Source organism: Rhopilema esculentum, chromosome 16, assembly GCF_057945365.1.
Source record: "Rhopilema esculentum isolate cy_ngs chromosome 16, ASM5794536v1, whole genome shotgun sequence".
Taxonomy (NCBI): Eukaryota; Metazoa; Cnidaria; class Scyphozoa; order Rhizostomeae; family Rhizostomatidae; genus Rhopilema; species Rhopilema esculentum.
Window position 1 is genome coordinate 363,071 of NC_142830.1, and position 26,591 is coordinate 389,661.

General features: G+C 35.9%; 2 protein-coding genes and 1 long non-coding RNA gene across 3 annotated transcripts; 1 reads left to right on the forward strand and 2 right to left on the reverse strand.

Moving 5' to 3' along the window:
• Positions 1-127: 127 nt before the first annotated feature.
• LOC135682775 (cyclic nucleotide-binding domain-containing protein 2) lies at positions 128-26,579 on the forward strand. Its single transcript, XM_065197802.2, has 9 exons — positions 128-824; positions 18,974-19,003; positions 19,376-19,555; positions 19,837-20,000; positions 20,683-20,875; positions 21,187-21,338; positions 22,422-22,560; positions 23,248-23,724; positions 24,613-26,579. The coding sequence occupies exons 1-9, from the start codon at positions 651-653 to the stop codon at positions 24,895-24,897; spliced, it is 1,794 nt and encodes a 597-aa protein (XP_065053874.2). The 5' UTR covers positions 128-650; the 3' UTR covers positions 24,898-26,579.
• Positions 1,964-4,593, reverse strand: LOC135682779 (uncharacterized). The gene is made up of 5 exons (XM_065197816.2): positions 4,521-4,593; positions 4,271-4,371; positions 3,694-3,747; positions 3,360-3,461; positions 1,964-2,878 (listed from the first exon to the last, which is right to left on the reverse strand). The coding sequence occupies exons 1-5, from the start codon at positions 4,570-4,572 to the stop codon at positions 2,219-2,221; spliced, it is 969 nt and encodes a 322-aa protein (XP_065053888.2). The 5' UTR covers positions 4,573-4,593; the 3' UTR covers positions 1,964-2,218.
• LOC148958187 (uncharacterized) lies at positions 13,866-17,436 on the reverse strand. The gene is made up of 3 exons (XR_016144704.1): positions 16,526-17,436; positions 16,247-16,347; positions 13,866-15,806 (listed from the first exon to the last, which is right to left on the reverse strand). It is a non-coding gene; the product is annotated as an uncharacterized LOC148958187 (long non-coding RNA).
• Positions 26,580-26,591: the final 12 nt, after the last annotated feature.

Below are 26,591 nucleotides of genomic sequence, written 5' to 3' on the forward strand. Positions count from 1 at the left end.
TGGAACTCATGCTCGTTTTACCTTGTTCTACATATCCTGGCTACTAGGTGTCCATAACTTCTGCAAGAGCTTACGATGTCTGAATTTTATTTCAAGGTAGACTGATTGGTCGCATATGGTATCTGATTGTGCCTTGTAAAGGCTTCAGAATAGCTAATACTATTGAAAACAGGGCATTAGGTAGACTGGCCGTTGGTTATACAAAGTCGATATTCAGACAAGTTTTCTCTCAAATTACGCCAACAGCAAAGGTTTTTGAAATTAAATATCAGACAATAGATTCCACGATTATTTTCCATCACTACAAATACCCATACGTTAGCATGTCACTAAAATATTGTAGAAAGCTAATCTGTGGTTTACGCAAATCAGGGATGTAGATGTCTTCCTCTTCGTAACTTATTCATGATTATGTCAAATGCGTTCATACTGAAAAACGCAGACTCAGACAATTGCAACTTGCTTTGCTGTCTGGAGAGAAAAAGGGACTTCTTTTGTCTCATTCAGTTCTAACTTACATCGTATTTATAGAAATTAGCCGTTCTACACCTCAACGGCGTTTCATCGTGATGTGTAAAAGTCGCCCAGTTTTCAAAAACGCTCGCTAGTAGCTCTGCATGTAAAAAGAGCCTATGTTGTAACATCTCAGGATGGAAAAAGTCGTCACAGAATCGATTACGACAAATCAGAAACTCGTTAGTGTTGCTGAGAAGTACATATTAGAGAAGTACCGTGAGAGAAAAAGGAACCGGCTGCCCCCGAAAGTGAATGCTCATAACGCTGTAAAATCCGCTGCAAGAGAGAAAACAAGTGGACTTCGAGGGGTAAGGCTATTAAAAAGCTATACTACATGTTAAATTACAGAATATTCTATGCCAACGCACAAAGGCTCGGATAAAAACCCATGGTGATAACAAATTTTAAAGTTAACCAGCTCTTCAATAAATCCGTTTTCAGGGACTTCAACTACGTCCCAATTATCTGTTGTTCGTTGTCTTAGTATTATATCTCTTAAAGGCTGTAGCCAGGTTTTATGTCAATTGTTTTGCAAATGCATTCGAATAGAAGGTTATTGTCGTTGCATTGCCCTATTGGCCAGGCATACCTCTCTAGGCAACTAGTCAGCTATGAAAATTTTCGTATAACTGTCTCCCTGTCGTATAACTTGAGGTTAAAATCAACGAATTCTAATAGATTATAGTTTCAATATCCTCTGCAAGGTTATCGGCTTTTCGCTGGATTTTTACCAATGAATCACTCAGGTGGTTCAGCGTCTTGTTTATAAATCGTAAGCGATCACTGCTACAAACAACAATTAGCAAAGTCCAATACTGAACAATATTGTATACGCTATCCACTCCCTACTGGCAATACAAGGAAAATACTACTTTTTCACGTTACGTAGTAAATATGATGGTGTCAATTTTTTGTAACTATAGAGGAACTACGGACACACTTTTTAATTTTATTCTCTCTGCCAACTTGTGAGCACAGATTCAAATCTTGATAAACGTTCCATTATAAGTGACTGTGACAACACCTTCAAAACCTTTTTACGCTTGATGGCTAACTCACGCTTAACCTTTACTAAGTATCATATATGGCAAAGTGAAAACTAATCTGCCAGTATTCGATCCCACTTTGTCCTTGAAATAACCTGGCTAATACAAATGCAAACATTGATTCCTCTTCAAATACACTTGATGCTTTCAAAGATTTACGTAAGGAGTTTGTAAAATGTTGTCTTTGCCGGCTTCTGACAGGAACTCTATTTCTTCGTGATTAGTAAAATTCACTGTTTTATAATATGATATTTGGTACTAAGAGGCTTTGTAGAAGGAATTCGAGCATATTTTCAAGGTAAAATAATTATTCCAGTATATTGCACCTTGATTATATGATCAAACAAGAATGACAAAGGATAAAACAGAAAAATGGCTTTTATTTTCCACATTTCATTCAATACAAATTTTTTTAGCACTTACAAGTTCTACAAAGCTAATTTACAAGACAATATTTCTGTATATACAAGGTTATTAAGCATTAATGTACAGTCTGTGAATCAGCCTCTTTGCATAGTGTTGTTTGTATCAAGACTACACTGACTAGCTTAAGCATTTGGAGGCACCTATTTAGGAAAATTATTTATTTTACAACTGGTTAAACAAGTTATTTAAGGCAAATTCACTTGTTGATGAGGGAGTTTTAAATGGGTAGACTAGTATCTGACAGGCTCACCCAATTTCGTTTTCTTTGCTGGAATTTTCTCTCCTGGTGCTTGTGGAAGTGATGCATTTTGATCACTCTGTAATTTGCCCTCCCTTTTACGTTTCAGTGACGATTTTGTCTTTACTGCAAAAGGGTGTTGTTTTTTGTCATTTTGTTTTGGTGAGATTTTGGTGGACAAAGAGACTTGTCCACTTCTTTCGCCCAAAGCGTTTGCGGGTTTTTCTAAACATGGGCCTGTTACATTTGATTTTGACTGCAAAAGGGGGCTTACTATTTTCTCGTCATCATTTATGTCAGGAGTTGACAATGGCGATTTGTTTCCACTAGCAGAGGTGAAATCTGCATTTGCTTTACTATTGACAATTACTTTGTTGCTCTCTAAAGCATGGTTTTGTTTAGAGCTCTCTGTCGCCAAGGATGCCTCGAATCTTCTGCCTAATGCCGAAGATTTTATGAGAAAATGGCGCTTTTCTTCTATAAACCGCTTTTGGAATTCACTTGGCAATGCTGGCTCGCAATGAATTAAAGAAGTGTTTAATCGTTCTTGCAGTTCATTAATAAAAACTTTGCTTGGTTTTGATTTTCCTTTGTACAAGCCATAGAACTGTTTTATCTTCGCTGTTTGATAGCAAGTACTGCTCCCAGGTTTCTGCAAAAGATTTTACGGGATAAGATCAGCTTGTAAAAAGACATTTGTGGATATGCTTAAAAAATAAATCAAACTACTTCCTCTGAAAAGATTCCTTCTTTCATATTCTACAGCTTTCTTAAACAGTAGTTATTCTGTAATTATTATTTTAATTTAGTCATCACCTCCAAGATGGCAATTAGCAAACGATATTTGCTTCTATTCAACCTTTCCTCATTTATGAAAAAACAAGCAAGATGGAATTAAAAAAAGTTGTCTCTTTAAATTTTTGGGATTTTCACCTCTGAATTTCGGTGCATGTGTTAAGTAACGAATGATGGGAAATACTGTGCTGGGTGTATTTGAAATTAAAATTTTATTATTAAGATAAAATTATTAAAATTTGCCATTTTGATAAGGAGCCAATATGTATTCATTGTCAGAGTAATTTATTGATCTGGTTTTATAAGCACACACCGCGTAGAAGAAAATTATCACTTACCAGAAGTGTAATTGCAAAATAGTATTGGTCGTATGCCTCAAAAATTTCTTTCACAGCATTGCCAATAAACCAAATATCCATCGTGGCTTGAGAATCCTGCAACTGAAGAGATGAATAGATTTTTATTATGCTTTGATGCTTAACGTTCTGCAACACTGCAGCCTTGCTTCATTGAATAGTCTGTAGTTTAATGAATGTCACAAAAGGAAGCTAAGACTAGCTTTAAAGCATGACAATGTAGATATGTTTGATAGGTATAATTGTATGCTGTTTGCAGATAATATTTGCATTTCAAATCTATCAATCTTGAGACTAGTTCTTTAGCGAAACTTACCGACGAAAATAGAGTCAGCAGCTTGCACAGGATGGATTGGGTGATATTCTTTACCTTTTAAATTAGACGGTATTCATCGGTTAATCTGAGATTTCATTGGACTTGTGATATCAATGTGAAGTGATACAAAACTACTTTGTCATACCACAAATATTCAACTCACAAACATATTGGAGACTGTTTTTATGTAAATTTGAAGAAGGGATTGAAACATATTGAATAGTTAAACATTGGAATCGCAGCTTGATAAGAAAACGTTAAACAAAAATTGACCTCAAAATATTTTGCCTATCTATTGAATAAATATCAAGCTATATTTTTTGATGAAGTATGTTAGCACGAGATGTAAGTCGTATTTCTATAAGAAATGTTAACATAAGAACGGAGCAAAAGAGATCTTTTATGCCTGTTTATTTCATTTATATTGAGCTGGATTCGTCCACATGTAGGTAAATACGAGAGATAAGTGGTATCTAAATTAGGTAAATACGATACGGTACATTGGTGGTGTCTCCATTCTCGTCGTAGCCCTGCAGTTCAGTTAAGTTGAGATAAATTTTAGATCTTAAAAACTTACCTTGAGATATGAAAAGCTCCTGTGTGTGCTGTTCATCAACTTTGTTATCTTTTCTGGTTTCTTTGCATTACCGTACTTCTTTATTGCCATGTACAGTGATTCTGAAATGTATTGCAAGGAATTAGGCCTCTTTCACTATGGGGCTTTAAGCTAGCTATGAAATTAGCAAGGTAATAAATGGTTCTTTCGATAGAGGCGTTTGGAAGCAATAGTACGAGAAGATATTATTATTCGCTGAAAATTCACTTACGAATTTCCTTGGAAATGCTTTTGTAGTGCGCTAGAAGGCTTGCCCTTGACATTGCCTTTTCGACTTTAGACAACTGGCTCTGAAAAATCGACAAAGAATCAATTTATAATATACTAGAAAACAAACAACATTAATTCGAAGGATTAAAAACTGGTCTTGCTGTACGACACCTTTTTATAGTATCTTTTTTTCTAATTCAAGTGGCTTGAGACCAAATTATGTCTAAATGGAGGTCTCTCTAAGGCTTCGAAAAACAATTTAAAAAGAAAATTATATAAATAAATTTTCACTCAGTTTAGATTTAGTAGCTATGGAAATTTGTGGTATTTATCCGTTATTTTTCGGTGATATTTCATTCTAAGATTTTTTATTATAGTTTCCAGCTTAAACTTTTTATACACAACAATAGAATCTTCATCTACTTCTTGTTCCTAAGATGTGAAATCTTTAAAGTGCCAAAACAACAAATTTAGAACTAAGGCAAGCATTTCAGTTGTAGCTTTTATAACAAAAGAGATTTTCCTTAATGTCAGGTAGGTCTTTGCTCTTCCAATAGAATCCATATACTAGCTTTTCGTTACAGCTATCTATGTAAAGCATATTTTTATGATTCCGGGGCCCCTTGAAAATTCCTCGAAACCGTTGTTCGAAGACATTGTAGCAGTCTCGCTTGCACGCGCTGCCCGACCGATGTTGCCTAGCAACATTACGGTTAAGATTACTTCTTCCATTTAAAAGTTAGGCCAATTTTCAATTGAAAATTATCTATGGTTGTAAAGTATCATATTCAAATTTATATGACATTTCAATTTTGAATTCTTATTAAGGTTAAGAAGTTAATTCTAATGATATTTTATTTTGTAGGATCTTCAGATTTTCAATTTTTTTATCTCTTCATTTCTCAATACTAAAATCAGTGAAGCTGTAAGGAAACCCATCGAATTGCCGGAAAATGTTCAGATTGAGCCCCTCGACTTTTGTTCATAGTTTGATATTGATGTTAAAAAATCCGCCTGCTTAGAATACAGGTTATTCTAAATTCTAAACATCTTTGCCATATTTTTGGTGCGAACTTCTAACCAACGGCTCCTCAAAATGCTGTCTCTAACGGTAATCACAAGAACACGTTGTTCGAAGAATGATTAAACAAACTGTTACATTTTTGTTGCAATTGGGACTGCAACTGTCTCTAAATTCTCCCTTATAAAATGATTTACAGGGGTATTTGTGTCACATTAACAAGCGATGTGTGATACATTCTGCTAATGGTGTGTACATGGAAATGATAAATCGAGAACTTTTGTTTCTGACTTACCGATTCCTCGAGTTTTTCGCTTTGCAGGTTTTGCGATGGACGTTCGAATTTCGACATTTCGAATCTCCAAGCTTTCTTCAAAGTTGCTCTGTAAATTTCTCTCGAAATTGTCAAGAAAATACAACAGACGATCGACAATTTTTTCTGAAGGATTCAGAACGTGTCTCTCCTCTTAGCTGAAAAATTTTCAACAGAATTTTCAACCGTCAACTTTCATATTCATCTTATTTGACGTCACAAATAGAACTTCATTTGTGTTGCTTGGAAACTATGGAAATCATGCTTTTCATTTTTCAAAATGCCTACGAGTCTATGTTTTTTCACCACAGTCCTAAAGTTTTAACATTTCAATGTCTTTCTGGTGGAAGATATGCAAACAAAGTAAAGCCCTTTCAGCCTTTTTCTATTTTATACCCCTGCCTATCAAAATGTTCTCTTTTTCCGAAAAGTTGGAAGTTTGCCCCTCTTTCTCTCTATCTACATTCGAAATAAATAAAATCACATTAAATATGTACATACGTTGCTTGTGGTACTTCATCCAAAAAAACGATAATATACATATTTAGCAAATAAATTGAGTACCAGAATGAAAGTAAAATAGTTTGATTGCTAAGGAAATGACGTTTCTTTTCTAGCCACTTGATAACGAGTACATGATCGAAACGTCCTGCTTTTAACAATCAAACTTTTATATTTTCATTCTGGTACTCAATTTATTTGCTAACTTAAATTATCGATATTTTTTAAACAAAGGTCGGAAAGACAGAGGCAAAAAGTTTTTAAACGGACATACAATTATTTTCAATTATTTTTCAATTTTCAGTTTCAAGCAAAATCCATTTTAAGTCCCTGTTAAGAACTTCCAGAATTTGATTTGCATCTAAAAAACTTGATAGAGTTTCTGAGTTGTGTTTGAACAAGTATTGATTAACAAGACCAAACATGGGGTAAAAGAGGGTCCAAAGTTTAATGGCAAACCTCTTTAATATTTGATCAAACCTCTTAAAGGACAACTTGGTCATCTCTACAATGGAAACTACGGTATTTATATCTCAATATAACTAACCAGAAATTATTCTATTCTGTACATTGTACGGAATATCTATAATTACAGCATCTACAAACTAGGTAGGCTTTTTAGTGACCACATTTACACCTGTCCAAATAAAATGTTTTTAGCTCCTCCTTTAGTATACCTAGGTAGTTTCGAACCCTATAATTCAATTGATTTTAGTTGTTTGCCCATTTACCTTTTTTTATATTTAATACTTAGGAAAACCTTGGCAGTTGAAGATTCTTGTTCTCGCATTATTTCATTCGCTGAAATGGCCGTTGGCAAACCTTTTAAGCTTCCAAAACATTGAGCTTGCATTCTCTTCTTGATCTTTGTTGATAATTTTGATGGACTTTGTAGCTTACTACCTTCCCCTTCCCTATTAACAGTATGGCACCACTTTGTTAGAAATGGTTCCTTTTTCTACAATACCAAGCATTTGAATGCATGAATTAGGTCAAATAAGCGTACGTTATCACAAACTTTGGCAGGAATTTTTCTGAAGATCTTTTGACGCCAAAGAAAACATAAAATTCTTATCAAAAGTGATCAATTTTGAAAATCCGCCATTTTGAATTGATGCCACCATTATGAACATGGGCGGTGCCAGAGGGAATGAAAACAAGAAAATAAAAGAAAAGGGAATAGATGAAAAGTAGAAGGCGATAAATCCTTTTATTGCTTGATTTTTCAAGGCCTGGTCGAGGTCTATAGTGCCTCAAAATATATTAAAGAATTCTATTTTAAGACTGGAATTAAACAATCGTAATAAAAGTATGCCTTAAAAATGGTAGAATATTTATAATCGTTGCAAAAAATGACTACAAAAAATGTTCTAAAATGTATTTTTAGCTAATCTAAAGGGCGCGATTGCGAAAAAATTTCTGCTCGTTGCGCTCACAGGGAAGTTTTTCTTTCAGATGTACCTATGACCTCCGACAACCTCACGTCGGCCCTTCCAATGTACTGCATAACGAGTGCCCACATAATATCAAAAGCATGAATTATCGTGAAGCATTTTAGTGCGATTCTCAAAAGTACTTGTATCTGTTTCTACCTATCATCCGAAGGTAGTGTTTAGGACACTGAGAAGCTTATGCTTATCGAACAGTGTCCTGATCCTTCCTCTCGATGTGACCACACCTCGTGATTCCTGTGCCTGGAATTACAGTGCCGACTCTCCTCGCCTTTGGTGAAAATTTGGTCATGCAAGGGACTCGAACGACGGACCCTTGGGTCTGTAGTCAGTGCCTCTAACAACCCAGCCATCCTCGCACCTCTCAAAAGTTATTTTTTAGTCTAATAATGCTATCAACTCGAGGAACCCCCCCCCCCCCCCATTTTGAATTTCTTGGCGCCACCCCTGATGAATAATGAAAGTTATTAGATAGTCTTTACAGATTATTTACAAAAGTGAATAAATATCTACCTAAAAACATCCAAAACCTGCATTTGATATGAGCATACACATATCTTAATGCTGACATTTTTGTTAAAATCCGCCATTTTGCAATTGAGCCGCCATATTGCAAAAAAGGAAAGAGTCTTCGAGTAAAATTTGAGACCCAGAATGTCTAGCGACCCTAAAACTGTTTTCAGAACTCTGACTGGAAAATGTTTCCGATATTATCTTGTAAACAAGGCAGAATTTCATTCTCGTCCAGTGAGATGCTTTGTTTACCAATTTCTTTTAGCCAATCAGAACTCGCCAATTTTGCCTGGTTTGTTGACAGCTTTCTCGAAAGCACCCACAGCAGTGAAGGAAAAGCGCTACTGAAGTTTTAGACCCCGTTTACACGATGTCGGTACCACACCGGCATGAAATGGCACCGGCATGATGTCTTTTGTTTTAAGGCCATCTGTTTACATGATACCTGTATCATGCAGGTATGAAAATGTGTTAATCAGGATTAAAACCATGTCGATATACCGGTACGGGCTCATGCCGTGGTAACGACATCGTGTAAACGGGTCATACCGGCATGGTACCGATATAATTTTATGCCACTTTCAACATGAGGCTAAAAATTATATCAAATGTTAGTTTATTTTTCATTTAGAAAAGCGCGCCAATTCATAGAAAACAGCAAACAAGTTGGCGATCTCTCATGGTCAAATCAAAATTATTGCTGTTCTCGTACAGTTGGAACAGGCGCACATTCAGACAAGCGCACATTCGGACAAGCGCACATTCGGACAAGCGCACATTCGGACAAGCGCACAATTGGACAAGCGCACAATTGGACAAGCGCACAATTGGGCAATGATTGAAATCTCGGCTATAGTTTTTCTCAAGCGATATGATATCCCGGTATAGTGTAAAAAAGGCGCAAGAAAACTAAGGATTTAAAAATACCGCCATGGTTCCGAAATAGTGTAAACAGGGTTTTAGGCCGCCACGAAAATATACTTAAGATAAAATCAGCCAAAATTGAAAATTCACAATGTTCATAAAATTTACTAAATACTACAGCTGCTTTCGAGTGAACTCTCCGTAATATTCCAGAAATCGGAGGCCAATCTTTCTCTACTTACGGGGGGCTTAGGCCCATTTTTCCAATTTGGTCAAAAAGCTCAATTTAAAATGACAGATTTTAAAAATATAGTGAAATAGCGTAACACTACATATAGCGTGTATACAGGTTTTTAGTGTAATAGCGCTACTCTCGACGCTTAGCCTCGCTCTAATCTGCATCGTTTGGGAAATCCTTCGTTCCATTCATTCACTTTCCCAGCCTTTGTCATACTTGTTTGTGCATAGTCTCTTGCGTCAACTTTTGTTACGTTGCGTATGTAAGCAGGTACACTTCTACTAAGGAATCCTCACTTTTTAAAAGCTTTATTTCCAGAACTACTGTAAAACCACTTAAAAAGGGGGTTTTACAAACGTGAGTTCGTATGTCGTTCGCAGAAACGTACACGATAAATACGGCAAAAACTGTTATTCAATTCTCTATACACTTCTTCTAATTCATCAGTTCACGTCAAATGACTAAAGAAATCTTAAACGGCTAACGACGACAATGTAACGGCAAACACAATTCTTCAAGCTAGCGACAAGGTACACTGAGTTCGACAAAGCTTACGGCAAGACTCAACCTAACTATAAAGCCACCCCTTATATACCCTAAGAATAATACAATTTACAGAAGCTGATGCAATTGCAGCGCAATGATGCAATTGTCATGTGATGTCCTGCAATGAATGGGAACCCTGTGTTCTAACATAGCCCCCTCCTTTGAAAACAAGCCTCCTGGCTTGGTCTTCTTGTGGCGTTTCTTCTTCGCATTTATGCAACATGCCTTGCAACTCTTTCGTTTTTGGTAATGAGAATAATGGTGATGATGATCTGCACGGATGTGATGGGGCTAACAGTATATCGGTGATTGACGTCATTTCTTTGAATATCGTTGTCAGGGGCGTTTTGAAAATTTCTGCCTCGTCGAACGCTATTGTTTGGCCCAATTGCTCTTTCATCAAGTTAGCAAGCTCCTTTGTTATGTCTTCTAACATGCGGAACAACTTGCACAGAGCAACGAAGGGTTCAGTTGTGGTTTGGGTTGTCATTCTTGTCCGAATTTCGGCTTCAAAAACTGGGCCCATTTTTGCATTCACAGGCACAGAAGCTTTTCCTTGCAATGGTTGCTGCTTCAACGGGCGTCTTCTACAATATTTGACCACGTGTCCCACTCTTTTGCAGTAATTGCAAATCGGCTGGTCGTCTGTGGTTCGCAGGTATCGATAAGTGCTCATCTTCTGTTCCTTCGGCTCGGCTGTCCTCACACGGGGTAACCAATGTAAAACCACTTAAAAAGGGGGTTTTACAAACGTGAGTTCGTATGTCGTTCGCAGAAACGTACACGATAAATACGGCAAAAACTGTTATTCAATTCTCTATACACTTCTTCTAATTCATCAGTTCACGTCAAACGACTAAAGAAATCTTAAACGGCTAACGACGACAATGTAACGGCAAACACAATTCTTCAAGCTAGCGACAAGGTACACTGAGTTCGACAAAGCTTACGGCAAGACTCAACCTAACTATAAAGCCACCCCTTATATACCCTAAGAATAATACAATTTACAGAAGCTGATGCAATTGCAGCGCAATGATGCAATTGTCATGTGATGTCCTGCAATGAATGGGAACCCTGTGTTCTAACACTACACTACCGTAAACCCTCGAATTAGCCCCTTGGGGGCTTATTTATTTTCGATATTTTTGGACGGGGGCTTATTCGAGGGGGGTCTTATACGAGGAGGGGCTTATAAAATTATTGAAGACAATAAGAAAACGTTATTAAAAGACCTTGTTTATTTTAGTAGGAATTTCTCTATGAGCATTTAATTAATCACTTCCAAAAGTACGAATTTGTCGTAGTAATTCAATAAAACGCCATAAGCAACCTCAGATGGCAAAAACTGTCAAATTGAGCGGTCCAATTCAAGAATATACGGTAGCAGTGGGGGCTTATTCGAGGGGGGGGGGGGTAATTGGAAATTATTAGTTCTAGGGTGGAGGGCTTATTCGAGGGGAGGCAAATTCGAGGGGGGGTTGAGGCCAATTCGAGGATTTGCGGTATTAATTGAATCTGCTTGTACATACGGATCTAAACACTTTCCTATTATTTTATTAGCTTGTTTTTCTTCTAATGTAAACATCTAAGATCAGCAAATGTACGCCTATTATTTGTGCAAGGAACTAGTTAATCAAATGAATATATATATCTCGAATATAAATATATAACTGAGCTCGGAACCTGAACATTCGAAAATTCATGCGCATTTTTATCTCCTTCAAAGTGGTGCAGCACTTTTGATACGGCAATGTAGATAATTGATTAAAGATGCATTATATTATATCTTTGATAACCTGAAACGTTTACGTGCATAAATGTTGATGTCAAAAATGACAGATTGAAACAAAACATGATCTGGTAACAAAGTTTATGAAAAAGTTACATGATTTTCCAGCTGAAATAAAGTTTGGTCCAGAAAAGTTCCCAGAATATCTAAAACTACCAAGGACCGATAGAATTTCTTTCCGATTTGAAAGACTGCATAAACAGACCATTACAAAATGATTTTGCTCGTATTGTTTACATTACTAGGAGACAGCTTCTTGCCAATCAAATGGATTGCATTTCTACTAGAATAAAAACTACCTTGTTTGTGATCAACAGGTGGATATTTATGTTACCTAGCTTAAATGTTTTTTACTATTATTCAGTCGCTTTATACTCTGAGGATTACCAGAAAAGAAGCTAATGTACACTTTTGCTAATAATGATAATAATAACATAAACACATCTTCATTTCGGGGCAGTTACTCTGCTTAAAATGCAGTACCTATGTCACACAGATTTGTTTAAGTAGATATACAAAAGTAGCCTACTTTTTTGTATTAATTCCAGATATCTTGGCGTGTTTGTCATAGCATTTGCCATTTTTGGCAAATTTGTTCTGAATTTGGACGTTCGCATAAATGTGTTACATATTCATCGTGTATTTTACACCTTTTGAATCGGATATTATAAAAATCCCCTTTGAAATTTGCTTCTAGGTTGGTTATTTTGAACTTTTGTTTAAGGAATTCTAGGCTCTTCTCGCTTTTAAGATAGTCTGTTATTCCAAATGAGTTTTTTTATAAATCTTTTATAAATGAGTTTATCATTGTTAGCGCATCAGCTTTATTAGCTGGCCACTTTGTATGTTCATTCACGTTTTACAGGCGTTTTATGTGTTAGGTACGAGTTTACTTTCTACTAATTTGTTGCTGGTTCTTAAACTGTTTTATTTAAATGCTTTTTTATTTAATGAAAATTTTGTTTTATTATACCGCTTTGGCCGAATTCATTTCACTGGGAATGCTCTTTTCAAGTGACTTCTAAAGCCTACTAGATATTTATATATTATTTTATAGTTTTGCTTTAATTCTCTGCTATTTTGACTTGACATCATTTTGCCGAATTCCATGTGCAAGCTGTTACCTTTGTAAACTTATGAAAACAAGCAGATTTCGCATTTGCAAGTTTTCCACTGTCTCGAGCATGTTATGCATTTTATACTAGTATAAAATTGATACTAACAGGATGTCATCTTGAATCAATAGAAGCGAGATTCTGATTTTTCAAAATCTTAGTCCTAGATCACGTACTGTTACTGTTTGCATGCCTTTGTCAATTTGATTTCCATGTATTGAGGCAATGGATATAGCGCCTGGTTATAAATTTTTAAAAGCTTGCAATTTCTTCGGTAGTTGAACATGGAGTATCAATCCTATTTTACAAAGCTCATATATTCTTTCAAAGTGCTTTCTTTTTACATCCCGTATTACACACTGTTGAGACAATTGGATATAGAACAAATTGTTGCACTGATAAGGATTCGCAACATAAATCTTCCCCAAAACGCTCAGTGTTTCTCTATGCACAGTCTGTCGAAGTATCTTCAGAAAATGCTTAAAAGTTGGAAAAGTGTTTTGACTTTTGAGTTATAGCCATAAATTCGTATGATTCTTGCCAATTTACTCCCGCGTATTATTAGCAAAATAAGAAAAAATGTCAGGTGGCCTAGTAGATAGTAAGAACAAAGTCTCATCACCTAGAGAAGTTTTTTCTGAGATAGCCAGGCAACTGTTTTCTCTAATTAAAATATGAATAATAAAGAAACCTTTATTCAAGTATTGTTACCCTAGCATTGAAGGTTACCCTGGCTGTTAAATTTTGCTTGCAAGTACACAGGTTTTGTTGACAGTTGTAAGGGTAATCCTAGCACTAGAGTTACCCTCCTCCTTATAGAACAGCGGTCTTTAGAACATAAAAATGTCTTGTAAAATGGTGATGGAAATGTGTCCTCTTCGCATATAATGATAATGGATTAGAATAATTGATCAAAATTTGTCGCATAAGAGAAGTTCTTCGAAATTAAGATGTTATTTCAAATCTTTTCTATCAAGACTATATTTCAAAATGTTTCTCTTTTCAATGTCATTCATGCATAATATCGTACGCACGAAAGCAAAGATTTTCAGGGTAGACAAGAAAAAACATTTTCTTTAATTTTTCAACTTTTCATTCAATATCAAATTTTTACACATTTACAAAATCTACAAAGCTAATTTACAAGAACAATAATCGAAAGATGCACGTACAAGGTTATATTCAGTCATTTGTTTAGTGTATCAACACTGCCCAGCCTCATTTAAGCATTTAGATGCACCTATTGAAGAGAGTTATTTACATTACAACCGGATAAACAGTTAACTAATAAGAAGCTCTCCTTTAGATTGGGTAATCTTACATGGCCAGACTAACATCCCGCGGGTTCACCCAATTTCATTTTCTTTGCTGGAATTTTCTCTCCTGGTGCTTGTGGGAGTGATGCATTTTGATCACTCTGAAATTCGCCCTCCCTTTTACGTTTCAGTGACGATTTTGCCTTTACTGCAAAAGGGTGTTGTTTTTTGTCATTTTGTTTTGGTGAGATTTTGGTGGACAAAGCGACTTGTCCACTTCTTTCACCCAAAGCTTTTGCAAGTTTTTCTAGACGCGGGCCTGCTACATTTGATTTTGACTGCAAAAGGGGGCTTACTATTTTCTCGTCATCATTTATGTCAGGTGTTGACAATGGCGATTTGTTTCCACTAGCAGGGGTGAAATCTGTATTTGCTTTACTATTGACAATTACTTTGTTGCTCTCTAAAGCATGGTTTTGTTTAGAGCTCTCTGTCGCCAAGGATGCCTCGAATCTTCTGCCTAATGCCGAAGATTTTATGAGAAAATGGCGCTTTTCTTCTATAAGCCGCTTTTGGAATTCACTTGGCAATGCTGGCTCGCAATAAATTAAAGAAGTGTTTAATCGTTCTTGCAGTTCATTAATAAAAACTTTGCTTGGTTTTGATTTTCCTTTGTACAAGCCATAGAACTGTTTTATCTTCGCTGTTTGATAGCAAGTACTGCTCCCAGGTTTCTGCAAAAGATTTTACGTGTATAAGATCAGCTTGTAAAAAGACATTTGTGGATATGCTTAACAAATTAATCAAACTACTTCCTCTGAAAAGATTCCTTCTTTCATATTCTACAGCTTTCTTAAACAGTAGTAATTCTGTAATTATTATTTTAATTTAGTCATCACCTCCAAGATGGCAATTAGCAAACGATATATGCTTCTATTAAACCTTTCCTCATTTATGAAAAAACAAGCAAGATGGAATTAAAAAAAGTTGTCTCTTTAAATTTTTGGCTTTTTCACCTCTGAATCTCGGTGGATGTGTTATGTAACGAATGTTGGGAAGTACTGTGCTGAGCGTATTTGAAATACAAATTTGCCATTTTAATAAGGAGTCAATATGTATTCATTGTAAAAGTAATTTATCGATCTGGTTTTATAAGCACACACCGTGTAGAAGAAGATTGTCACTTACCAGAAGTGTAATTGCAAAATAGTATTGGTCGTATGCCTCAAAAATTTCTTTCACAGCATTGCCAATAAACCAAATATCCATCGTGGCTTGAGAATCTTGCAACTGAAAGAATGAATGAATTTTAATTATACATAAATTTTTGACTTTCTGAAATGTTATTATGCAGCCTGGTAATGTAATCCAAATCAGAAAAAGAAAGTAAATACTGGCTTAAAAACCCTGGCCAGAGGCTGCGCCAGCATTCAAAAAATGGGGAGGACTGGGAGTATGGAGGGAAGTTGAGAACGTCTATGGCGAAAGTTGCAAACATCTTTTATAGTCCTTCCCATGGCGTTGCCTCTGCGCGCGGCAACATAAATTCGTATAAATGTCTAGCATTATCAATGTAGAGATGACTCCTGCAAAGATTGAGACTAGTGCTTCAGCAACACTTACCGATGAAAATAGAGTCAACAGCTTGCACAGAATGGATTGGGTGATATTCTTTACCTGTTGAAAATGTTTTGGTGTTTTGTTAGCATTTATTTTTTATTTGTTGAAAAAGCTTTCTAGGCCAAGGTGGCCTTTAACCAAATCACAACAACAACATAACAACAACATTAAACTAAATTGAGACATTTCAAGTCTTCTTGACTTAATATCTAGAAACATTGGTGCCAAATTGTTGGCTGCTCTAAATAAGGGGCTATCAGTTGGAGTTCTTTTAAGAGGTACAATGCCCGCCAAAAGTGTTGGAACAGTCCCTTCATTTCTTTTTCCTGTTTATCTCATTTATATTGAGCTGGATTCGTCCACATGTAGGTAAATACGAGAAATTAGTGGTATCTAAATTAGGTACATACGATACGGTACATTGGTGGTGTCCCAATTCTCGTCGTAGCCCTGCAGTTCAGTTAAGTTGAAATCAATTTTAGATATTAAAAACTTACTTTGAGATATGAAAAGCTCCTGTGTGTGCTGTTCATCAACTTTGTTATCTTTTCTGGTTTCTTTGCATTTCCGTATTTCTTTATTGCCATGTACAGTGATTCTAAAATATATAGTACGGAATTAGGCTTCTCCTTCACAATGGCGCTCCAGCCAACTATGAAAATAGCACTGTAATGAATGACACATCTGATCAACGAGTTTGTTAGCAATCGATCAGAAGACATAAATTATGAACTATGAAACAAGAAGACATAATCATTCGATGAAGATTCACTTACGAATTTCCTTGGAAATGCTTCTGTAGCGCATTAGAAGACTTGCCCTTGACATTGCCTTTTCGACTTTAGACGACTTGCCCTGAAAAATCGATAAAAAAATACAACTGACATGATTTATAATATAAAAACAAACAGAAAAATATCAGCAGAGAGAGTATAGAGATTTTACCCTTTTTACAGGATCCTTTTTCTAATGGATGTGGCTTAAAATCATTTCATCTCGTTAATTGGTAGTCTTTTTAAAGCATCGAAAAATTGTTTTTTCTGCTTTATTTCGTTTCGAAAAAGATTGATATCTCTTATCTTTTGATTAACTTTTGGCAGCTAGAGCTTTTGTGAAATTGGGTTGTAAAACCTGTCCTTTCTTTGTCACCTATAAAACGTTAGGTTTGTAATGTTTCCCGTGATATTTCATTTGAAGAATTTATATGGCAGTTTCCAGCTGTTAAGTTTTATACATAGCAGTAGAATCTTCATCTACTTCTAGGACCTAAGATGTGAAATCTTTAAAATGACAAAACAACAACTGTAGACCTAATCCAAACAATTCAATCGTAATTGTTATGAAAGAGAGATTTCTCTTGCTGTCAGTCAGATCTTGGCTCTTCCAATACAATCCATGTACTAGCCTTGTTTTGCAGCGATGAATATAAAGCTGTTTTTATTTATTTATAATTCCATGGTCCCTTGAAAATGCCTTGAAACATTGTTCAAAAACATTGTATATGATTAGAGACATTCATTAGCAGTCTCGTTTGCACTCCCCGGTTGAGCGATGTTGCCTAGCAACATTATGCTCTAGATCTCCTCTTCCAGTTAAAAATTAGGCCAAATCTTCAATTTAATTGTCAAAGTTTCAAATTTTTATTTTAGACTGATTTTAAGCAGTATTCTGTTTTGGAAACCCTTGATTTTATTTTTCTCTGTCCGCTTTTTAAAAGGTTAAAACAGCGAAGCCGTTCAAGGAAGCCCAGGTATCATTAAAATTATCAGGTTTAATACACTTTTGGTTCCTAATGGGCAGTTAGAAATTATTCTGTCTGCACCAAGTACAAAAATATGACCCTTTCATTCCAAAGTCTGAACAACTTGTCATATCTTTAGAAGCTTCCTTGACATTTCAAGCAAAAGAAGTATGTGGATTTTAGTGGTACCTTTAAATGATGTCTCTAACGGCAATCACAAGAACACGTTGTTCGAAGAATGATTAATCAAACTGTTACATTGTTGTTGCAATTGGGACTGCAACTGTCTCTAAATTCTCCCTTATAAAATGATTTACAGGGGTATTTGTGTCACATTAAGAAGCGATGTATGATATATTCAGCTAATGATGTGTACATGAAAATGATAAATCGAGAACTTTTGTTTCTGACTTACCGATTCCTCGAGTTTTTCGCTTTGCAGGTTTTGCGATGGACGTTCGAATTTCGACATTTCGAATCTCCAAGCTTTCTTCAAAGTTGCTCTGTAAATTTCTCTCGAAATTGTCAAGAAAATACAACAGACGATCGACAATTTTTTCTGAAGGATTCAGAACGTGTCTCTCCTCTTAGCTGAAAAATTTTCAACAGAATTTTCAACCGTCAACTTTCATTTTCATCTTATTTGACGTCACAAGTAGAACTTCATTTGTGTTGCTTGGAAACTATGGAAATCATGCTTTTCATTTTTCAAAATGGCTACGGATATGTTAACTTACCTTTACAGCCGAATAGTCAATAGTCCCCTGACGCTAAACCAAACACTGTATAAACAAATGCAATTATGGAGCTTTGGAGTTTTTGAAGAATGAAATTGTAGCTGACAGGATAATTGCTGAAAATAAAGTTCATGCTATGCTTTATGAAAAATAGGTCTTTCAACACTGCATCTTCTTAATGCGAGAGCTTCATCGTCAGTCGGCCTGTCGGAGATTGTTTTTGAAAATGGAAATTTTCGAACCATTAGGGGGGTGTAGGGCTCTCATTACAATAAGTTTCAAATTAATCTATCTCAATTTTAGCTAAAATGTAGTTTTATTGCGATTTATATATTTTTTCATGACAAGCTACAGTCCTGAAAATTTAGAAATTCTGCTAATTGGAATTAAGGCAGTTTGCTGCAACCTGGCTATTTACCCTAATTGTTTTACCCTAACTTTGACGGCAAAATTGAACAATAGCGGCAGGATATAGACGAAACAAACGAACAAGCACATTTGAATTTTTTTCTGAGGAAATGTTCTGAGAAAATTGTTTTCAAAGGCAGAAAAAATATTTTTTTAAGAGCAATGGTAAAAACACAAAATATGGCCAAATAATGGCAAAAAATGGCCATAAAGTCTTGTGATATTATAGTTTGTACGGCTAAATGAATTGGATAATCATGTGTGACATAATAAACCGTGAATGTATATTTAAATTCGATCAGCTTTATCTTATTTTAATCTATCAATTTTTGCAACAGATCAGCAAGTTCAAAGAGGCAGCAAGAATTGTGAGTTTCCTCAAATTTCTTATTCATGACCTTTAATGACAGGAGTACAATAGCGACCCATTGATATAAATGTAAAATGAGTTTAATGTTGCAAAATTTGTATTGAAAAAACTAGAGTTATTCCTTTCTGCAGCAAATTATATAGGCCTATCAATATACAGTATTTTCAATCTTCATGGAGCAGCTAAAATTTTGTAGCTTTTCTTACGTGTTTGGTTTTAACGGAATTTCAAACTGACTTGATTCTACCCTGAAAAATACTTGACACCATCCGGATGATATGAAGCGTGTAAAGCCTTCAAATTTAAGATCATTTTGGCACACAGCTAAAGATGAGAGTGTTCTATGTCATGTTACTACTCTCCATCGTAGGTGCGCATTTTCATTAGCGTATGCAATCGCTTGATACGAATAGCAGCTGAGCATGGAAAGTACAACATCTTAAAATCAGATGCAAATGTTGAGTTGCACTCTGCTGCTGCTGGCTCATTCCAGGGAAATGATGACGAAAATTTGCTGTTTGATCCCGGGATGTATAAGTCGAAATCAGAGGTGATTTTTTATGTTGTAACTTGTGCTGAGTATTTCTTCTTCAAACCAATTTACACAAACACATTGTTCAAAGCATCAATACCCAATTTATTCATCATCAAACTAGGCTTTACTTTTGAGTTTTTGTTACATACTTAGATTTGCTAGATTTCAGTGATGTACCATTTGTTACCTCTAGAAAATTCGACCTTTCTATATCCTATCCGACCTTTCCTCTCTCCTCTAAAGACACCGTAGTCTTTCAATCATTTGTCTTTACAGAAACATCGTTCTCTTTCTAGGCTCCTGTTCCCGCCTGGGTGATTGAAGCTTGTTTAAAAACTGCGGAGGAGAGAACGAATTCTGACTTACGGAAGCTCTGCTGCCTTATGAAGCAAATGGAAATCTTCCAAAAGTACACTAAAGGGATGCTCAACCTTATGGCCAAGGCTGCAACTTGGTCTAGGTGCCTAGCTTTGATTGATACTAAACGCAATGGTTACTCTATCTTAAAGAATTCGGTGACAACCTTCTTAATAACCTTCTCTGCCAAAATTCTTAGGGTGTTTGGCATCACCTTTGAAAGGCCGATCCATCCCCAAATCAAATTTACTCCAAGTCAACTCATCTCTAGACTTGCACTTTTGAAGTGCATCACATTTTGTCTCACATAGCTGGCGTTTTACATAGCTGGAGATTTGAAGCCCTAAACACTCTACATTTCAAAGTACTAAATAATAACAAATTAATAGCAAAAAGAACAACCTTTCCATTCCCAGACAGATTTTTAGGGAAATGCCACATTCCTATGGTTGTGTAATGTAAAAATGTAACCATCCGCAGACTTTTTACTGAAAAATGGACCATTTGTGCATGTGCATGTTCTCTAAATTGAGTAATAGAATGCACACCTTAACCTAATAGTTAAACTCCAAAAATTGGAGACAACAAGACCTCAGCATTGTGCATGAGCATTATAGGAACCGATGGAAGAAGATGATTCTCTTAATCATAATAATTAATCGTAATACGTCATAACCCAAGTGAATGAACGAAAGGGGAAACATCCTTTGTGATGTTCACTCAGATCAAATTTCTTTTAATTAATAAGTAGACTAAAGCCTAGCTGAAAATTTTTCTCCTTCAAGGTTCGACAGTGGGCGAGTTGTTATAAGAAAAGGTCACCCTGGAAGAACATTATATGTGATTCTAAATGGAAGTGTAGCCTTGCTCGAAAATGAAAACGAAGAAACCTCTTTAAAGCAACAAGGAAATCTGGTCGAGTCTAATACTGAGAACTCAAAGCGGGATGCAGTATTACGCAAAGGAGATTGCTTTGGCGTAAGTGCATTTATCATCAAAACATGCGGACTTACTTTCTATTAGAGCGAAATACGATTTTAAGTAATTACTAGGGGGTGATCCTTATATCTAATGAAGCTATATTGCTGTTGCTGCTCATTCAAGCAGCTCTTGAAAGCTACAATTTGTTGAAAGAAGAAAGAGATAGAACAGTGAATCTCTAATTAATACACAGACACATCTCTTCCATCACTAGAATAACCTTTTATCAAGAACACATAATTTCTTTGAGCCATTGACAGTATTATCTGGACAACGTTCTTACAATGACTGTAAATTGAATCCTACAGAGAGAGGCATTCTTTAAAAATATGGAGAGACAATCTACTGCAGTTTGTTTATCGCTAACACACTTCTTAATGGTTAATTTGGATGATGTAAACGAAGTTGGGCTAGAAGAGTACCTCAGTCAAGAAATTACGACCAGATACAAGTTTCTTAGGTGAGTTTTCGACAACACCTATCTACCTGAAATACTGCCCTGGGTACCAGAGCCTCATAAATCCGGGATACATAAGCTATGATGGTACATACGTTCAAATTGCCTAAAAGAGAACCTAACAATAAAAAAAGCTATCTTCCTTATTATTTACGGTCCGCGTAAGATTTTTTCTAAAAGTCCAACTACTGATTCCAGAGCCTTGTTAAATACTGACGTGTTTTTTTGTGACTTAATATTGTCCGGAATAACATTCCAAGCCACTGAACTGTGCTACAGAAAAAGATCCGCATACTGCAATATCAGTTGATTCAAGCTACACCACGCCAAAGCTTCACCTATTATTTCTCGGGAACAATAGATACACTTCTTCCAATGGTGCAAATGGTTGTGTCATCTGTAAACATATGCATGTCTCCATTGGTGACAGAATCTTCCAGCAATTAAAACAACCTTCCATTCATGCTAACATCTTTTGATTTTGATCTAAATATGAATGGCTGATAGTGTCAAATGCATTACAAAAATCTAGCAAAATCACTTCACCTAAAAACCATAGTCTAGAGCATCATTCCACAGTGCAGGTAAATGAGGCAATAATCTGTTAGTTAGGCATCCTTGTTTAAATCCCCACTGCCCGAAACTCAACATCCTTTTAGGTGATTGTTTATAGATTTAAAAATGACGTCTTTCCGGAGCTTCTCTAGGACATTAAGAAGGCATATTGGCCCAAAGTTCACTCTCTCTGAAATCCCACATTTTGAAGACTCGGTTAAGGTTGAACCTTCCAGGTTGACTTATATTTGTCACTGTCAATGTTTTTCTTGAGAACACGAACTAATTCTTTCTCTACAATGTCACCCAGCATGACTAGATTCTTTGGACCTATTAGATTAGGCCCCATTGTTTCTTGGATTCACCTTCTTTTTTAGTTTGTCCCTTACTATTTCTTTGCTAGTTTGAATTTCTTCCATTGTTTGCAACAATATATGATGCCAAAAAACTAATGAAAATCTTTGCAATGCTAGTTTTCAAATATTTGAAATAAGCCAATGCTCATGGCCCTCATCAAGCAACCTCTTCTAGGCTACTTCCATTGTTTGAGAAGCTTCCCGACGAAAAGATTCGTCTGATAGCTGACAGATCGCAAACATACGAATACCTGGCTGATAAAATCATCGAAAAAGATTCAGGCTGTTCAGAGTTTGTTTACATTTGCCGAAAGGTATCGGTGTCTTGATTCTGTTTTCTTTCACTTTCCAACCTTAGTTATTGTTATTATTGATATTAAAACAGTAAAAGCACCGTTAGCTTGAAAAGTGTAGATCTTCAATAAGACTTGAAGGTACACTAGGGTCGCAAAGGTATGGAAGATAGGCCTAAACTGGTGGCACACAGAAGCTAAAGGCCTAATCCTCCAGGTTTCTAAAATTGAAGTCCAAGGCTAAGGGATTTCGGTGACAAGAGCTTTCGGTAGAGAAATATTTGCAATGACAGTGTATGGCTGTGAATGAAAAGAAATTTGAAAATCCATTTTTCTATTTTGAAAAAAAGTTTCCTTCAGAGCTTTAAAGAAGTCTTGGAAAAACATTATAAGGAAGTCATATAAATGTGATTGAACTTAGAAGAATTTTTAAGAAACATATCATGAATCTTTATAAACTTGAATCTGAATAAGTGCACCTTTGCTCTAACTATAAATATCTTACTGCGAAGATTCTTTAATCTGAGAAATCAGGCTGTAGGCTATTATTAATATCAGTTTAAGATCATCAGTTGAAGATCAAGGGATCAAGATGGTTAGCTTGCTAAATAACGTAGACAGTTTTGGTATAGATACTTCTCTTCATTTATTTCCATGACACAAAAGAATGACGACCCTTAACTTGTTTCTTCTATGTTTATTTGACAGGGCCAGTGTACTATACTTCGTAAAATAAATAAAAGGAGGAGCAAGGAGTTTGCATCAAGAAAAAGAAGCGAATCGCTTGCAGATGAGACAGTCAACACATTTTTACCCTTAACCACACCTTGCCAGTCAGTAATGAAAGCAAGAGACAATACGGGCACAACAACGGAGCTAAAGAGGTTGCCAGAGATAACTATGCATTTAGTGAAATCTCGGAACTTGATTTCTCGGCGATACCCACAAGAGTTATCTGATAAGTCAACGGAAAGCCTATGGGGGAAAGTGGCGAAGAAGAGTCTTTGGCATTCCTCCTTTTCTAAGCACAGATATTCGGTGGGTCAAGTCCGTACCGAAGCCTATAACAGTCGCTCAAGGATTGACACTGGTTTCTGGGCAAGAAAGGACGGGTGCCGTCTACCTATAGAAACTCCTGATGGGCTTGTTGTGCAGGTTGCGCAGTTGTCAAAAGGCGATGTTTTTGTAAGTTAAAGTCTTTTCAAAGCAACAAAAATCACAACCAGCTTCACATTGTAAGAGATTCATTTGAAATGAGATCATGAATATAGACTATAAATTTGGTATATCTAATGCTTCTTATTTCATCCTCTTTTGCAGTTCCAAAGTTCCTTGCGTTGTTTAGGGCTTTTTTTCTCTATCTGTTAAGGTTGATGATATTAGAGGTCATACATAAGGGGGGATGGGAGAAAGGGTTCAAGCTTTGGTGATGTTACCTTAGTGATAGTGGGATCGTCTCTTCCAAGGAAAATTGCATTTCTTCCAAGAAAGTCAAAGAAAGTGCTAACTTATGTTCAGTTAGTTAAAAATTTGAAATCTTTTCGATGACATTATTATCACAACGTTTAATCTATTCTGTGGTAGGAGCATTTGTGGCTTTCATAATTTCTTTTATTTGCATTTTTGTAATTACCAAACTTTGTAATTCCCATCCTGTGTTTATAAGAGAAATTTTCTTCCCAGAGAAAACGCTGAGGGGGAAGGGAAGGGTTTGCTGTAAAAAGTGATGTCCTAAGCAATGAAATGCAGAAAGATTAGGCCATGCATTTTATTGTAAAAAGTGATGTCTGATAGCTTGTGACACAGTGGTGACAGAGAGAAAGGGGATTGAAAATTCTTACATTTAAGGTGATGTCTTTTATGTATGGCTACTTATGTTTTCGACCATAAATCTCGATCTTGCGTATAGGGATTTGATCCTTTTCTGAATGAGGTCGTAGTCAATGATAGTGATTTGATCCTTTTCCGACTGAGGTTATCTGTGGCAGCATTGTTCGTTGCATGGTTATATCATTCACTACATTTGTTCTGTAGGTTTCAATACATTTGCTACGAATTTCTGCTTTTTGTTAGGGTTTGGATGACGGGGCTCAAGAGGTCATCACTTCCAATGAAAAAAGGAACTTCATTCTTGTCAGTTCCGGGTGTGAAGTCATAGCTATCAAAAGACAAACATTACTTCAGAATCTGAATTGCCAGACAATTGATAGAATAAGGACAACAGAAAGAGCCTATGCAAGCGACGATGAACTGTACAGTGCTTTTTGCGAACAAATGCAATGGAAGTCTTATCGAGAGCAGCTTGTTGGACGGCTTTTAAAATGGAGAGGAAGTAGCTCCAATGCGAAAACCATGTAAAAATGAACGATTGTCTTATAATGTTTGAGGTGTGAGGTGTCTGAAATTTTAAATTATTGTCGAGGCTCTATTATTTCCCAGTTGAAACTGGTATGACAAGATTTGTTTTTATTCATATGATCAGGTGAAAATATCAACTGATAAGAAAACAAACGAGCAATCAGCAATGTTTCTCTAAGCTGTCAAAACTCCTTCTTTTAAGCAAGATTTCTTCTCTAAGCTTTCAGTGTTGATCAATGCTGGATACATATAGTTTGTTCCTTTTTATGACATAACGTACGTTGCAGAATTCTATACCGTGATCAGTCTGGTATATGTTTTCAATTGGTGAATATATTCGATATCAAGATCGAAAAATCACGCTTGGCAAATACGAAACCATGACACGATGATAAAATGAAATTTTTCATTGTCCACGATTGCAAAAGAATAGCTTCAACAGCTGATTTTATATGAGAAATGTAGACAAAATTCCAGGCAACCTATTAATTTATTATTTTTTTTATTATCGTACATTTCTTACTGATCGATACTCATTTCAATAAATCAAATACTTTCCTTTGATTCTCCTGACTAAGTAAGCCACTGCTTTTAGATAAATTAGAAATAAAAGAGATTGAAGCAGGTCAAAAATAATTCGTTAAACCTTAGCCACTCTTTTGCATCTTTATAACGGTAACACTGTTATATATTTATTGTAGTACGCTAGTCAAATATTATTTAAGGTTTGTGTTGAAAATGTAAAGGGTGGTTTATATGTTAGAATCTGGCTTGCCCTTAGATGGTTGAGTCCTTTTGTGCTTGTAATTGCCGTTCAGTTTTTAACTGCATCTTTCAAATATAAGTAGAATTTAGGAAGAAGAGTTGCTGCCGTGTTTTTTGGTGTTTTGCTAATTCTGTGAAACTCAAGTGTGCCAAAATGTGGGCAATGTTAGATAAACAATTGGACTTGAAACTATCAAAGCAATCAAAGTAAAATGCAAGAATTCCAAACAAATAAGTCTTTATTCTTCTTTTGAAACTTCGCCATACAAAAAGTAAAATGTAATGCCAAAGAAAATTTAAACTTATTATGAAATGTAATTAATTATCCTAATTATAGCAAAGAGTAATTAATTATCTTATTTCTTAGGAGATGAACACAGGTGCGTAACTAAGTTAACTAATTTTGGTGGGGTGGTAAGGATTTCTGCACTGCAAAATTGAGTGGTGCACTGAATACTTATTTTTGATTTAGGGAGGGGGTAACATTGTAGCGGTATGAGATTGAGGGGGTTCAAAATTGCACTCTTCCAAAAATATCTTACGCCCCACCCCTCACCATTGATAATGGCTGGTCCCTTATTTTGATTTTGCTTTTTAATCAAGCTAAGCTTAACACAGCGTATGTTTTATGTTTTTCACCTACATGAAAGGGAAAGGGCCATGAAATTGTACCTGGGGGCTAAGAATCAAGTTTAGTGATGTAGGAGGACCCACCATGTTTGGGTCCGAGGCGAAAGAATTTTTTTTGGGATTATACCTTGTAGAAGGGCTAAAAAGCATCTCCCAGAGTAAAATTAAACAAAATACTTTACCGCTTAGGATAAACGATTCGGTGATTAACAACTCAGAAAAACACTGATCCTCCTCCTGATTTCCCACCTCTCCCTCTCTTGATTTTCCATCATCCCCCATCAAGCTTTCATCGCTGG

What these genes read in the sequence shown, in the direction of transcription:
- LOC135682775 (XM_065197802.2), top strand. Translation starts at nt 651, where the DNA reads ATGGAAAAAGTCGTCACAGAATCGATTACGACAAATCAGAAACTCGTT. An exon ending in TGTATAAGTCGAAATCAGAG is followed by an intron (nt 19,556 to 19,836) that starts GTGATTTTTTAT and finishes TTCTCTTTCTAG; the next exon opens with GCTCCTGTTCCCGCCTGGGT. An exon ending in TGTCAAAAGGCGATGTTTTT is followed by an intron (nt 23,725 to 24,612) that starts GTAAGTTAAAGT and finishes GCTTTTTGTTAG; the next exon opens with GGTTTGGATGACGGGGCTCA.
- LOC135682779 (XM_065197816.2), bottom strand. Translation starts at nt 4,572, where the DNA reads ATGTCAAGGGCAAGCCTTCTAGCGCACTACAAAAGCATTTCCAAGGAA. An exon ending in GGAGCTTTTCATATCTCAAG is followed by an intron (nt 3,748 to 4,270) that starts GTAAGTTTTTAA and finishes CTAATTTAAAAG; the next exon opens with GTAAAGAATATCACCCAATC. An exon ending in TGCTGACTCTATTTTCGTCG is followed by an intron (nt 3,462 to 3,693) that starts GTAAGTTTCGCT and finishes TCATCTCTTCAG; the next exon opens with TTGCAGGATTCTCAAGCCAC.